Source organism: Lonchura striata, chromosome 3, assembly GCF_046129695.1.
Source record: "Lonchura striata isolate bLonStr1 chromosome 3, bLonStr1.mat, whole genome shotgun sequence".
In the NCBI taxonomy this organism is placed as follows: Eukaryota; Metazoa; Chordata; class Aves; order Passeriformes; family Estrildidae; genus Lonchura; species Lonchura striata.
Window position 1 is genome coordinate 89,748,519 of NC_134605.1, and position 13,590 is coordinate 89,762,108.

Sequence of the window (13,590 nt, forward strand, 5' to 3'; positions counted from 1 at the left end):
AAGACCTGGTTATCTAAGGTTTATATAGGAATGCCTAGGTCAGCTGACAAAATACTGGTCTTCTGCTCCATAAATGCAGAAAAAACGATAACAACAGTGGAAAATTGGAAGTCTGAATTTCAGCTTTCTTAGAAATAACTGCAACCTGACACATTCCATAATATTGAAACAGGGTGGGGGGAGAGGAATCACCAAAGATGTTACGATGTTACGTTTAGAGATGACATTGACATGAAGAATAGGTAAATTTTGTTTTTCAACTACTGGGAAAGCAGACCTCATAGGAACTCAGAACAAGTAGGAGACAAGTTGTTTTTTGGTGGTTTTTTTTTTTTTTTTTTTTTTTTTTCCTTGTTCTTTTCCTTTTCAAAGATGAACCTAACTGCGCTCAAAGCTTTCCTGGGCTTGCTCTGGAATTGCTGGGTTCTGGTGGGTCACGCACAGGGAGGTTTAGGAGACAATCATGTCCATTCGAGTTTTATTTACAGGAGGCTGCGGAACCATGAAAGAAGGGAGATTCAGAGAGAGATTCTCTCTATCCTGGGTTTACCTCACAGACCCAGACCATTTTCACCAGGAAAGCAGGCTTCTTCTGCACCCCTCTTCATGCTGGACCTGTATAATGCCATGACAAATGAAGAGGATTCTGAGGAGCTGGAGTATTCACTAAAGGGATCAATGGCAGGGGAGAGCAGAGGGATACGGAAAGGATACCCTGCCTCTCCAAATGGATATTCGCGGAGAATACAATTATCTCGCATGACCCCCCTGACCACACAGAATCCTCCCTTAGCCAGCCTGCACGACACCAACTTTCTGAATGATGCTGACATGGTCATGAGCTTTGTCAATTTAGGTATGTGGAAATATTTTTTGTTTTTGCTCTCTCTGACAAAATGTTAGCCTGATCTTGTGAAAGGCAAACCTCTCGGCCGAACTGTAACCTGTTCTTATAGCAGCAGGATTGAGCCCGGGCTGCTGTGCCACTGGTAAAAGAAAAATCATACGGATGGTAAAGTAGCTACATTGTAGGTGGCCATGGAAAAAGATTTTTCTCACTGTTTATATAAAGTCAGTTTCTATAACTTCCCTCTGCTGGCTTCTGTTTTCTTTCTTTCATTGATGTAATGAAAATTCTAGCCTTAGGCCAACTAACTCCTTTTTTTTTTTAAATCTCTAAAAATCAAACACTTATGCCTATTGCTCAGTTATTTCCCTCAGTGTTTTCCTTAAAGCTTACACATGAACAAACATCAGTTGTTAATATTTTAAAGCCTAGAAAGGTATGAAAAGGAAAAAGTTAAACCATTAAAAAAAAATCTTAGGTTATTTAGTGGGGCTTTTTTCTGTTGTTAAGAGTCAGAGTTTTATTATCTTTTTAGTTGAATGGCTGGATTTTAAATAATCTGTTGCTGTTCCTTTGTTATTTCTATTTAATAACAACAGGCTGTGTTTTATTATACTGCTATGGTGCTCAAAATCTACAATGGTTCTTATTTTCTCTGTCATAAATAAATTAGATGACAAGTAGAGTATTAAACACCAGAAACATGCAAGCAAAGAATTCTTTTGAAAATTATATAAATTCAGATACAAAACCTGATAAAACTAAATTATATTGGCTTCTGAGTGTAATAAACATGCTTGCCAGTTACTTTGTAGGAGAAAAAAACAGTTACAGATTTCTTTACTAAAGCGCAACTTAAATGTAATCTAGAAAGCTGCAAATAATTCAACAAATCCATTTAGTATTTTTATAAGTACTTGAAATGCTGCAGGACTCATAAATTTGATTAAAAATCCGCTTCTCATTGGACCAGAATTGCAAGAGATTTAACTAAAATCTTGAAGTTTCACAAAAAGGTGCACAAGTTCTGATGAACTATTGTTTTCCAGGGTAATACTTTTTGTAGAAACTTTTCAACAGCATCACATGTCCCAAAATACCTTCATTTTATCTAACATATTCTGCATTTTTTATGTCTACCAGGTTTTTAGTAAATACTAATATTCCATATACTAAAATTCTAGGAAAGAAACATTCTAGAGTTTATTTGCCATAATAATGAAATCACTTTTCATCAGTTATTTGGCTGACAAGGAGGTGTTCAAGTCTGAGATCTTTTTCCTTAAGAGTAACAGATGCCCACACCTCTAAATATATTTGTTTTTTGTTTTTGCTCTGGAAACAGCAGGTTAGAAAAGAAATGGAATCTGTTTTTTGAATGTGCATTCCTTATCATTAAGAAACAGTTATATACTGCCCATTTATTACTTTTAAATTAACACTGGGTGCCTTGATTTACCCAGAGCATCTGGTGTCAGCTGAATTTAAAATAGCAAAGTTATACAGAAAAATCAGAAATGCTCTTAGCATTAGTCAAGGCACTGATCCTGCAAAAATTTTCCTTGTGTGTCCTGAGAAGTACCCTCTGTAAATATATCAGGGACCATTCCATCAGCATCCCTGAGCACTATTTACATGGGACCTAGCCTTTGATTTCAGAAATGTCTTTGATTACAAAAGAATTCTTGCAGTGAATGAGTAGATGTCTTTGAAGTTTCAGAGTCAGATATGTCCTAAGCTGATACTACTGTGCTTTCACAGACAAAAACTTCTCCGGAAGAACTCAAGTTTCCATTGAGTGTCTTACCTTCGGTAGGAATTTTCTATTTGTCTTATTTTGTTGGGATGCCAGTGCTGTCTTAAGAAAGTAATTCTGAGAAGCTAAAGCTTATCTTATGTTTCAAAACTATGAAAACTGGGGCTGAGAAGCTGTAGTTTTCTAGTGATTAATATTAATAGACAGCATTAACTTACAACAAAATACTGTGTGAATATCAGGTTTGATTTGACATCTGTAAAATTAAAATATGTCTCAGCTCTAAGTTAGTTTACATCCTAATTCACTTTAAATACCCTTCCATACAAGTTGGATATTGAGTTATATCACACATTCCATAGTGTAAAATGCATAAAAAATATTGATGACCAATATAGATTAGCTTCAACATTTTTATTAAACAATCCTATGTTTCAGTATAATTAACATAAAAATGAAATAAATCATGGAAACAAGTAGCCATTTTATATGATTTATGCAGTATGAGATTGTGACAGATGAGGGCAAGCTCTTTTAATGGAGAATGGGGAAAAATATGCAGTGATAAGTGAATGCTAATGCTGTACCTTAAAATCAATAAATGCTGATGCAGAACAGTAATAACTCAAATGGATTTAGAATTGAAGCCCCAGACAACTTGCATCAAAGAAATCTGCTCTGAAAATAGTATTCACCATGTTCATACTTACACACCATTAATTACAAAATGTGTAATTAAAAAACTTTATCAATCATCATGATATTTTAAATTGAAACTTTTGTATATAATTGTACCAGTTATAACAATTTAAGACATATATATTGAAACAAGAAATATGTAGCTGAGATGTTGGATAGAAATTATTAAGCATAAGAATTGAAAAGACTGAAAAAAATTAAAAAGTAAAGGAAAAATAGAAAAGCAAATAATTTTATATTAAAGAATAAAAATTTAAACACATATTCTAACTTTGATTAAAACCCCAACCTGTCGGAGCTGCAAATGACTCACTTTCAAAAACAAATTTAGAAAATAATTACCAAGGGAACTGCAATCATAATTCGGTCAAGCAACTGGGGAGAAAAATAAGAATGCATTTACTTCTCCTGAAGTTAAAATTGTAAACACCTGCTCTTTCTACTGGAATTTATATCAGAATTTCCATCTCTTTCATTCTTGAAAGATACAACAAGACAGAGACTTTGTCTTGTCTTGTGTTTTGTATAAGACTGTGCATGTTGGCAACTCGCCATAAATATTGATGAGTGTAACAGAGGAGTTAACTGGGTTTGGTCCAGCAGTCAAAGAATAAATCCTCCACTAAACACACTGGGGTTTTCAAAGATCTGATTATATCACCTTCAAATTCAGAACTTTGCTTTCCTGACTGGGTGTTTTTTATCCTATTGTAATATTTTATTGTATTATTGCAAAACCCCGACTCTTTAGTGTTCTGGCATCTTCTTTTTTGGCTGGTCTCCCAAAACAACATATATAGGATACCCTGTTCCACAGAGAACAGGCAAATAATACTTATGAAATCCAACTCACCTTTTGCTCACTCAAAATTTAGTTAGGGAAAGACTTTTTAAAGATAAATGTTAGTGTTTCCACTCTTCACCTTCTACAAAAAGAGGGGGATTGAATAAAATAGATCTACATGGATGAGGTTTGGAAAAATAGCAGCCCTTTTGTAAACTACATTTAAACATTTCAAATACTGATTTTTCCATTATCATCAAAGTGATCATTAAATCCATTATACTTAGCTGTTTCTTCTCATGCCATTCAAATGCTCTGTATTTTCTTTTTTTTTTTAAATATGTCTATTAATTTTTCTCCTAACAGATTTTTCATTTGCTAAGCTAGTCCGTTTGCTTTCTTCACATTTTCCTGTTAATTGATATGAACCTTCCATAAAATGGGAGCTATATATCTGCTTTTGTGGTTTTCTGTTTTCTTTTTTGGCATATAAAATTAATTTCAAAAACTTTAATGTGAAGATCACAATAAAATTTGTGGCCCCTGATGTACATGTGCTAAGAAGGATACAGTAATTACTGAGATTTTTAAAATAACCAGTACACCCATTGTCTTCTTCACAGACAATGTGAATGATTCCACAATCTTAAAATAATTTTGAAACCGCACGTGCTGTGTTCAGTTCTTAAACCAGACACTGAGATCAATGAAAATTTTGTCTGAGGCACAGAGGACTGTTCATATTTCTCCAGCTTCTCTATCCCAACTTTGAACACTGTTTTATAGATTATATGCTTCTTTAAAATCTGAATCATTAAGTAAATACATAAATTCAAAAGATTTATAGTCCATTGTGTTCATTGGAGAATGCTAACATGGTATAGAACAAATTTAACAGCTACTTTGAGAAACCTATAGTACATCACTCCATGCCACATACCTGTAAAGATGTATTTTTTGTTACACACAAAAAAGAAAGGATTCCTTACTGCAATTAGACCTTGAGCATAACTAGTAGCTCATTTCTTAAATTAAACTAATTCAGTTTCTACAACCTTCCAGTCACAGCTAACATATCATCAGCAAGGAATATGGAGTGTTAAGCTATAAAATGCCAGGAGCTGAGGAAGGAGTTTGAGGATACATGCAAAACGGCCTCAGGATCATTAACTTCTCTCCTAAAGCTCAAGAATGAGCACATTTTCTTTCTTTTCCACAGGTTTTCAGATGTTACTGTCTTAATTTTAACTGTACATGAATTTCTCTGGCTGTGGTACAGTTTTAGTATATAAACACAGGCTTCTAATGAAAATATTGACACAGCCTTAGCTGAAGTGATGGAAGGAGCACTATTATGTTGCCTTGAACAGAGGGATGCTATTGCAGAGATAAAACTTGTTAAATTACAAATGGACCCCATGTCTTTAATTGTGGAATTGGATCAATACAGAGAAAAAATGAGAAAACATTTATGAAGCTTTTATTCAATGGAACCCCCAAGTCAATAAGGTGTTGTTTTTCACTCTTTTACATAACATTTAGAGCAAATTGGAACAAGGAGGTCTCACTTAATTTTCATCCGAAGTAGACATCACTTGACATCTTGAAATTCTAGGACATTTTTCTTCCCTATGATCAAATTGAATATTAAGACAATGTTTTGCAAAATACTTTTGTTTGTATCTAGAATGAAAAGACTTTACTCATAGGATGACATGAGCTAAAAATCCTCATCCAATACTTACAATTCATTAGAGTTTTAACCAATTTTTGTGCAATGGCAGAGCAAGTTTTTGGATATTGCTTTTAATTTTTAGAAAGAAATATTCTCCATATCCCTTTTCTGAATTACACTACATTTGTTGTTTTATATTGAAATACTTTATATTTCCTTTGAAATCTCTCAAGTTACACGAATCTTAAGAACTATATAGCTCTACCTCAAAATAGGTTTGTGTGATCCATAAATATCATCTAACAAAATAATGTTTTTATAACTGTCAATTAATTTTTTTGCCAAAGTTAACACTTTAAATCCAAGTAAATTGTTGTATCTACCCAGCCAAAAAAATGTCAAGCTCTCCATTAACTGGGGTATAAAACTGTCTGACTCTCCTTGCCGACAGGTTTGAAAGAATTTGCAGATAACTGAAGAGAAACTGATTTAGCAGATGGTTAGACGTGCATGGTGAAAAGCTATATATATGTATGGATATATAAAAATATCTATTATTATTAATATTTTTCCCATTGGGAAGAACGGCTAACCCGGTTCCGCTTCTTCTTTAGAAAGTATTCCTTTCCAGACTAAACACAGACTTTGGGTGGGGTTTTGGGGATTGTATGTATTGTACAGTGCATATTTTCCCAGGAAAACACAATCTGGCAGTGACTCTGGCTAACCATGAAAGAGAAAGAGGCAGGCTTGTAGAGACATCTCTGTGTGGAGAGTATTAGGGGAGGAATCCTGCCATGGATTGGATGGACAGCATCTTGGTTCTCCCTAAACTCTGGGTTGTTTTCTAACATAATTGGACAACTTTGGCATCTATGTCATCTCCCACACTTATTGCTCCTGTTATTATTTTCTCTGAGTGTAAAATTATGCAAAGAATTTTATTGTGGCTACCTGCCTACTTACTGCCTGAGTTATGGAGGTAATTATGACAGGGGCAGCTCCTTTCTCTTTTCTTTTTAGCCATGGCAGTTCCTTTCAGCTTGCTTTCATAGGCCGACAAACTAATAGAATTTGGAAAAAAATGATTGATTGCAGTCTGATCATTCTAGGTGTCGTCTGGTGTTTCCACATAGCTGAGAATGAACAGTTTATGAAGTGCCAATTGCAGCCTCCAGCTAAAGAAAGGCTCCCCAGGGCTTCAGGAGAGCTCTGGCTGCTACCAGACTTTATAATTATTTCCCACACTTTTCCCTATCCTCTCCTCCTTGTCCTTTCCCTTGTCTCTAACCCCTGCTGCCTAGGCAGGGTCACTGAACTTTAGTTTTATGTCAGTGGCATTTGACTGTAGAAAGGATTAAAGGCTGAGAAGTGGTGAGTCCAGGCAACAGCACGGGAGATGGAGAGGGAAGGAATGAGAGCAGGCAGGACAGAAAAGCGGCAAGGCACAGGTTGGGCTTTAGAAGGAGGACATCCCTCTTCTCAGTAGGAAGCATCCAGTGTGCAGGGCTGGATACAGACCTGCTGGGCATGGGAAAGATTTGCAAGAGAGAAACAGCATCTGCAGGAATCGCTGGAAGATTTAGTCCTGCTCCTCTGTGCCTCACATGGAGCATGATGTTGCAGCACTAGAGCATTTCCCATGCTAGTAGGATTACAAAAATGGAAGTTCGTCACGGTAGGGACAAGGTGAATACAGATGGAGAAAGAGCAAAGAGCATGATAAAGAGAGATAATGTACAAATGAGAAGCAAAATTAGGGCAAGTGTAGTTTCTTCTCTGAGTAAGCCTTGAAGGCAAAGGGAGCACTTTTGAATCCCGTGTGGTAGAGCAGCTACCTCATACTCCCCAGGCACTTGGCTTCCCGGGCAAACCTTTTCATCCTTGCAAAACAAAATGCAGCTCCCCCCACCCTTCGGTATGCGTGTGCCGGGAGTACACAGATGGGCTACTAACGTTTGCAGCCGTAAATAACTTAGAAGCTGCTTTTAAAAACCACAGGTTAAAGGATGAGGGCTGCCATGACGCACACAGAGGTTGAGATCAGAGGAGTAGCTAAGAGGGGTCAGGAGAAACAATGAATCCCCTTGTTCTGAGTCATATTTATGAGCACTCCATTGCACCTAAAGTTCATATTTATTGGCTAGGCCATGGGGTTTCCCCATTTGCTCATCTCTTAAAATAACACCCTGGTTAAAATTTCCTATAAAACACAGAAATGCTACATCAGGCAGAACTTGTCAACCCTGAAAACTACATTATTTAAGTTTGTGGGTGGGGTACACCAAGCAAGAGCTGGTTTGTGTTTTGTACTGAATTATGATTTTTTTTTTTTTTCTATACAAAACATGACTGTAATAAAAGTAGAAAAGAAAAGATTTTGTAGCTCAGCTTTCCACTTGGAAATTTCCCAGTTATTGAGAGGTGCTCCAAGACGTGAATTTTGGTGTTTAGTTCCCAGATCTTTTTGAGCAATTATTCTGGTGCAATAGGTCAAGAACCTGGCTTTATTAATCACTACTATAACACTTAATGCACATGTGGCACACGTGGTACCTTACCAAAATGTGGTTCTATTTTTTTTTCCATTGTAATTCAAGACAAACTGAGGCAAAAATTATTAATGAATCGGAATCCAGAAAACTAACCAGGATAGCTAGTGCTGATTAATGATATATATCTGTAGCTAATAAGCAGTGACTTTGCAGAAGCAAAATTCCACATATTTCTATTTTTCAAGGAGAATCACGATCAGGAAGAAATTTGAACAGCCAAAATTTCTGTAAGGTTTATCTTTATGTGATTTAACAATATTACTTATTCAGACTCCATGAACCTTTAGGTCTTTTCCAACTTTGATGATTCTGTCATTATATCCCTTTGTTGACTGGGTCAATTAAATGAAATTGTTGTTGTTTTAATCCCAGGTATTTGACTGTAGTCAAATTAATGAAGTAAAATTCATATGATCTGGTAAAGATGTACCTCTACTCCAGAATAATTGTAAATTAAGAGCAATTTGGCTAGGCATATCCATTTCAAACATTTAGTATTTAAAAATGAAGGGGAAATATGCATGGGGTATCCAGCTATAAGATACTGCAAAATTAATTCAAAAATTCATTTTATTGGACTTTTTGAATTGTGAGTGGCATAATTTTTGGTTGTAGAGGTGTTAAATTCTGTTCTGACAAAGAAGAAAATTCGGGAAATATATATGTATTAAACGTAAAATATGTTTTGTCCTAGGCCTTAGAACAAGAAGGAGCAAGGACACTGTATGAGCAGGGAATCTGATTCTGGAGCAGTGGGCAGATGGTATCTGGTGCCTAGAGCCATGGGATTCTGGTAGCACAGTTTTCAAAAACAGTAACTGAGAAATTGAAAGAGTGAGAGAACAGTAGTGTGGATGATCACTGTGGGAGCAAGTCCAAGCCCAGTGTATAATCCCATAACAGCTGCAGTCTTTGGGGTGATTTATGATGGTGGAGATCCAGTAGGAACATAGCTCTGGGAAGGTTGTTCCCAAGGTTAGCTCAGCTGGAATATTTGTCAAAAAGTACAAGCCATAACATGCCAGTGATCCTAAAGGTTAATCTGCTGCTCCTGACCAAGTTACCTTGCCGCCTCATACATGAAAATTAAACATATGCAAAGATTTTGCAGTGAGTCAGTCTCATCCCCAGCTGAGTCAGTGAGTGAAATATCAGAGCAACCTAATAGGAAAATCCTGAAGAGCCTTGGATAGAGAATGAAAACAGTGTGCCTCTGTTTTTCAGTCCATAAAATGAGGATAGGCACACACTCCTGTGTTCATTTTCTCTTCTGTGCATTGTCATTCTTTGAAGTTGCAGAGGACTGTTACAGCTTTCTGCTTGTGTTTTACTCTGGCTGAGTACTCTGTAAAATTCTTTGCTTCTAAAAGTCTCACAACACCTTGCATTTCATCATGGCGATCTCAAATTTTATTTTAGAAAGAGCTGAAAAAGGCTCTTCTATAAGGGCTACAAGTTTGCTGTTCTTCAAACACAGTTTACAAAATAATTAAAAAGAAAAAGAGGCACCAAACCTGAGTTTTGTGTGTAATGAAGAGAGGCAGTGTGGCTAGCTTAGCTCTTGTTCTCAGAATATAGGTTTGTGTGTCTCTGAGTCATGCGTGCATGCATATCAGTCTGTGTGCATGGCTATGTGTATGTAATATAGAAAGCATGTAAATCTCTTCAGTTTTAGTCACTGGAATTTTTTCCCCCTTAAATCATAATATTCTTTCCCATCAATACTATGTGGCTTTAACAGCCCTGACCTTTCAAGCTGCCTGTTTGGACCAGTGTTTATCAGATGACCATTTGACCTCCTTGTTAATTGTACTTAATTACATCCTGTTGTAACATTTTGAAATAAGGAGGCAAGTTTATGGATCTGCTCCAGAGAACTGAAGACTAAAGCAGCAGCAGAATTCAGTGGTATGAGGGGCTGAGTAATCTTGTGCTGAGGCTATTAGAGTTGTGGCTTGTCTAGTCAATGGCAAAATTAGATCCTTAAACCAGTCCTTTTCCATTTAGGATCGTTGGTACTTCTGTGAATAAAATCACAGTTTTTTTTTGTTCTGAGAAGGGCTTCTCCCCTCTGACTAACTGCTTGGATGTTTCTCCAAAGAGATCAAGAAAGGAGCGAGATATCAACAGTACTGCAAGGACTGAAGTTCACATCTGATGGTATAAAAGACAGTAGCCTCTGGTTCCACAAATGATATCTCTGTAGTTTTCCAAAATTTCACAGTTTCTTACTTCCATAGAATTGACAGTTCCCACGAGTTTTTTGAGACTTACATAATATTTGCTATGAGATTTTTTTGTGCGTTATGATTTATGAGCACATCTAAGTTTTCATGAAAGATCAGCAAGTATTCCCTGCAGCTGCAGAAAAACAAAAATGAAAGCAAATCAACATACAGAAAGAGCTGCAGTTTTTGAAAATGGTCACTCTAAAGGCTCAGAAAGCAACTTCAAGCACTTTTTATTTTACAATGATTTTCATATAGTTGACAGCTTTTGAAACACATGTCAATGATCATATCACTTTTCTACTCACTAGTGATGATATATATATATGTCCTTTTCTGCTGTTTTTCCATAGCTTACTTTCCACAAATTTGTAGTAAACTTGATTTCCTAAAATACATTAAGGAAAAAGAATAGAAGCTACAAAATTGCCATTACCAGGTGAAAATCTAGTCCTAAAATTTTAAGGCAAGGCAAAAGAATGCATCTTCAATTTTGTTTTATTATAACAGTGATCAATAGACTTTTTACAGAATGAAGTGCTATAAAGAATTAATTGTTTGTAGTGGTTAACTGCACATCATTATGTCATTATTGCAATGGTTTATCATCCAGCATGAGTCAAATTCTAGATAAAAAAGGTAAGTTATTTAGGGCTGTGCTGTGAGCTCTGGCTGATGCAGTACTGCCCATGGTTGTCACTGTGGACTGAACACTATTGTGAAAGCTAAAACTCTACTGTCTTTCATGTAACAAAGTTTAAACTATAGTTCAACTATACACAATTGCTTTTGCATAGTTAAATGGTTTCTAGTGTATTGATTTAAATTACAAGCTTATATGATTAAAAATAAAACACAGAATTTGCTGGATGAAATAGTAAGGTATTAAAAAGATCGTAATTTTTAAATACCCCTGGGTATTAAACAATAGAAAATATACCTGAAAACATACAGTTAAATATGATGACATTCAGGAAGGGCTGATTTATTTTTCAGAATTTTGAGAGGCAGTATAATGTGACACTATACAGTATTGTATATCACAGTAACTTAAAATTACATATTATTTCAGAAAAAAGTTTTCTCTTTTCTTTAATTCTTTGGTTATCTCCTATATTATATCCTATAGCTATCAACTATGCTTCTTCAAAAGGTAATTTTTTTCATCACTTCTTAAACTATTGAATTAATAATCATGTTTAATGAGACTGTATATACTAAGGGGATCACATTTACAAGGAAAACATTTTTAAATATATCAAATTTTTAATTTAAGTAAGTATATCTCAAATATATTTATAATTTTATAAAATATCTGTACACAAATATTTTTCTATAGAAGTACAGATATGTGTTAATGCAAAATACAGAGGCAATTGATGCTGTGGAGTAAATTCTAAGACACAGATCACAGAATATTCTGAGTTGAAAGAGACTCAGAAGAATCAAATGCAACTCCTAAGTGAACGGCCCATATGGGATTGAACCCCCTGCCTTGGTCATATCAGCACCATACTCTGGCCAGCTGAGCTGATCTTAAGGTCGATAGTTCAAGTTCATGCTCAGAATGCAATTCATTAGCTCAGAAGAGACTAATGTCATTAAGATGAACAGCATATTGACACTATTTTGATTGCCCGGCAATTGTGTTCTGCTTTCTCCATATTTGTATGTATTCCTTATAACTGCAAAATACAAAAGATGTGCTTATTAGCATGGGAGACCTTGTCTAAAGGTGTTCATTGCTCAGCTGGAGCCAGGAACACTCATGAACTGAAATCTTGGCTCCATGGGCACAGCTGCCAAGCAAATTATGACCCGTTCATGCTGTGTTTACATTGCCATCTGCTGCTGTACAGTAATGAAGCTACTTTTATTAAAATATCACATTAACATTGCATTATTATATCAGTGAGATTTATCACAACCTCCATTAAATCATGCTGCTTCTCCTTGTCTGCAGGTAAGGATCATGTTTTCATCAAAATGGGAATGAAAGCATGTCTCCAAAAGATGCTTCCAGATTGACAAATGGGGTTTTTTACTTGATAAAAAAACTAAGTCTATCCCCAAAGATTATAGCAGTTGTCACTTCTAAACCTAGTGGAAACACAGGTTTAGCACAAGCTTGGGCAAAGGTTGATCCGCTCCTGCAATATACATATGAAATATGCTTAGTAGTGTTGTAGCAAAAAAGATTGCAGGTCAGGTTCCCACTACCTGCTCATTCTTACCTTCTGTTCAGAAAGACACACAAGTTTTGTCTGGGCCACATCAGCTCAGCAGAGTGCAAGCTCCAGGAGACCACCTTTGCTGTTCCAGAGAAGTGTTGCACCTATAGCATGATTGTAGATACCTCTACTATCAGCTCAGTTATTGTGTTTGTAAGTAACTGTGTGAGGAATATGAGAAATGCAGTCCCAGGTGGAATAACACTAAAAATGCAGAAATATTACAAGCATGTTCACAGTCCTGGACAGCCAGCTCTAGGTGGCTGTGCCTGAGCCAGGAGCAGGTGACCTCCTCAAGTACCCTCCAACCACAGCCTCTCTGTGACTCTCTGACAGAGTAGCTAAAAGGAAAGGGGACCTTACTCTTGTCTTATGCATTGACATCAATCATTGGGTCTTTTTTGGATGGGTGTGACGATCTTGCATCATACTGTTGGATGAAGAGTACTGTATGCTCAAAACGTCATACTTTCTACTTTGGAAATCAGTTTCTTGCTTGTTATGTCATTTTGAGCCTTCTGTATCTCTGTCCCCAAGTCTGTCCAAAAGAACCTACATGAGGGAACACAACCTACTGTCGTGTTACCTGGAGTTAATCTGAGCTCTTCACATTGTTTGTGAAGATTATTTTTCCTTTCCTTTGGCAGTGCAGGTGTAATGCTGGATGACCAACCTAGAGGTATTTTATTCACTAACCATCAGTGAGTTTCTTCCCAGAAAGGGGGTCAAAATGATAATTAACTTTGGTAAATTTTAAACTTCTTTCAGGGAAATATAAAATCCATTTTTTTCCTTCTTTTTGAGGGGATTTATTC

General features: G+C 36.1%; 1 protein-coding gene across 2 annotated transcripts in view; it reads left to right on the top strand.

The window, feature by feature from the left end:
- Positions 1 to 372: 372 nt before the first annotated feature.
- Positions 373 to 13,590, top strand: part of BMP5 (bone morphogenetic protein 5) — a 53,887-nt gene continuing 40,669 nt past the window's right edge. For both annotated transcript variants that reach the window (XM_031504496.2, XM_077781805.1), the window contains exon 1: positions 373 to 856. In XM_031504496.2, coding sequence (XP_031360356.2) covers positions 373 to 856 — 484 coding nt within the window. The remainder of the gene's footprint in view (positions 857 to 13,590) is intronic.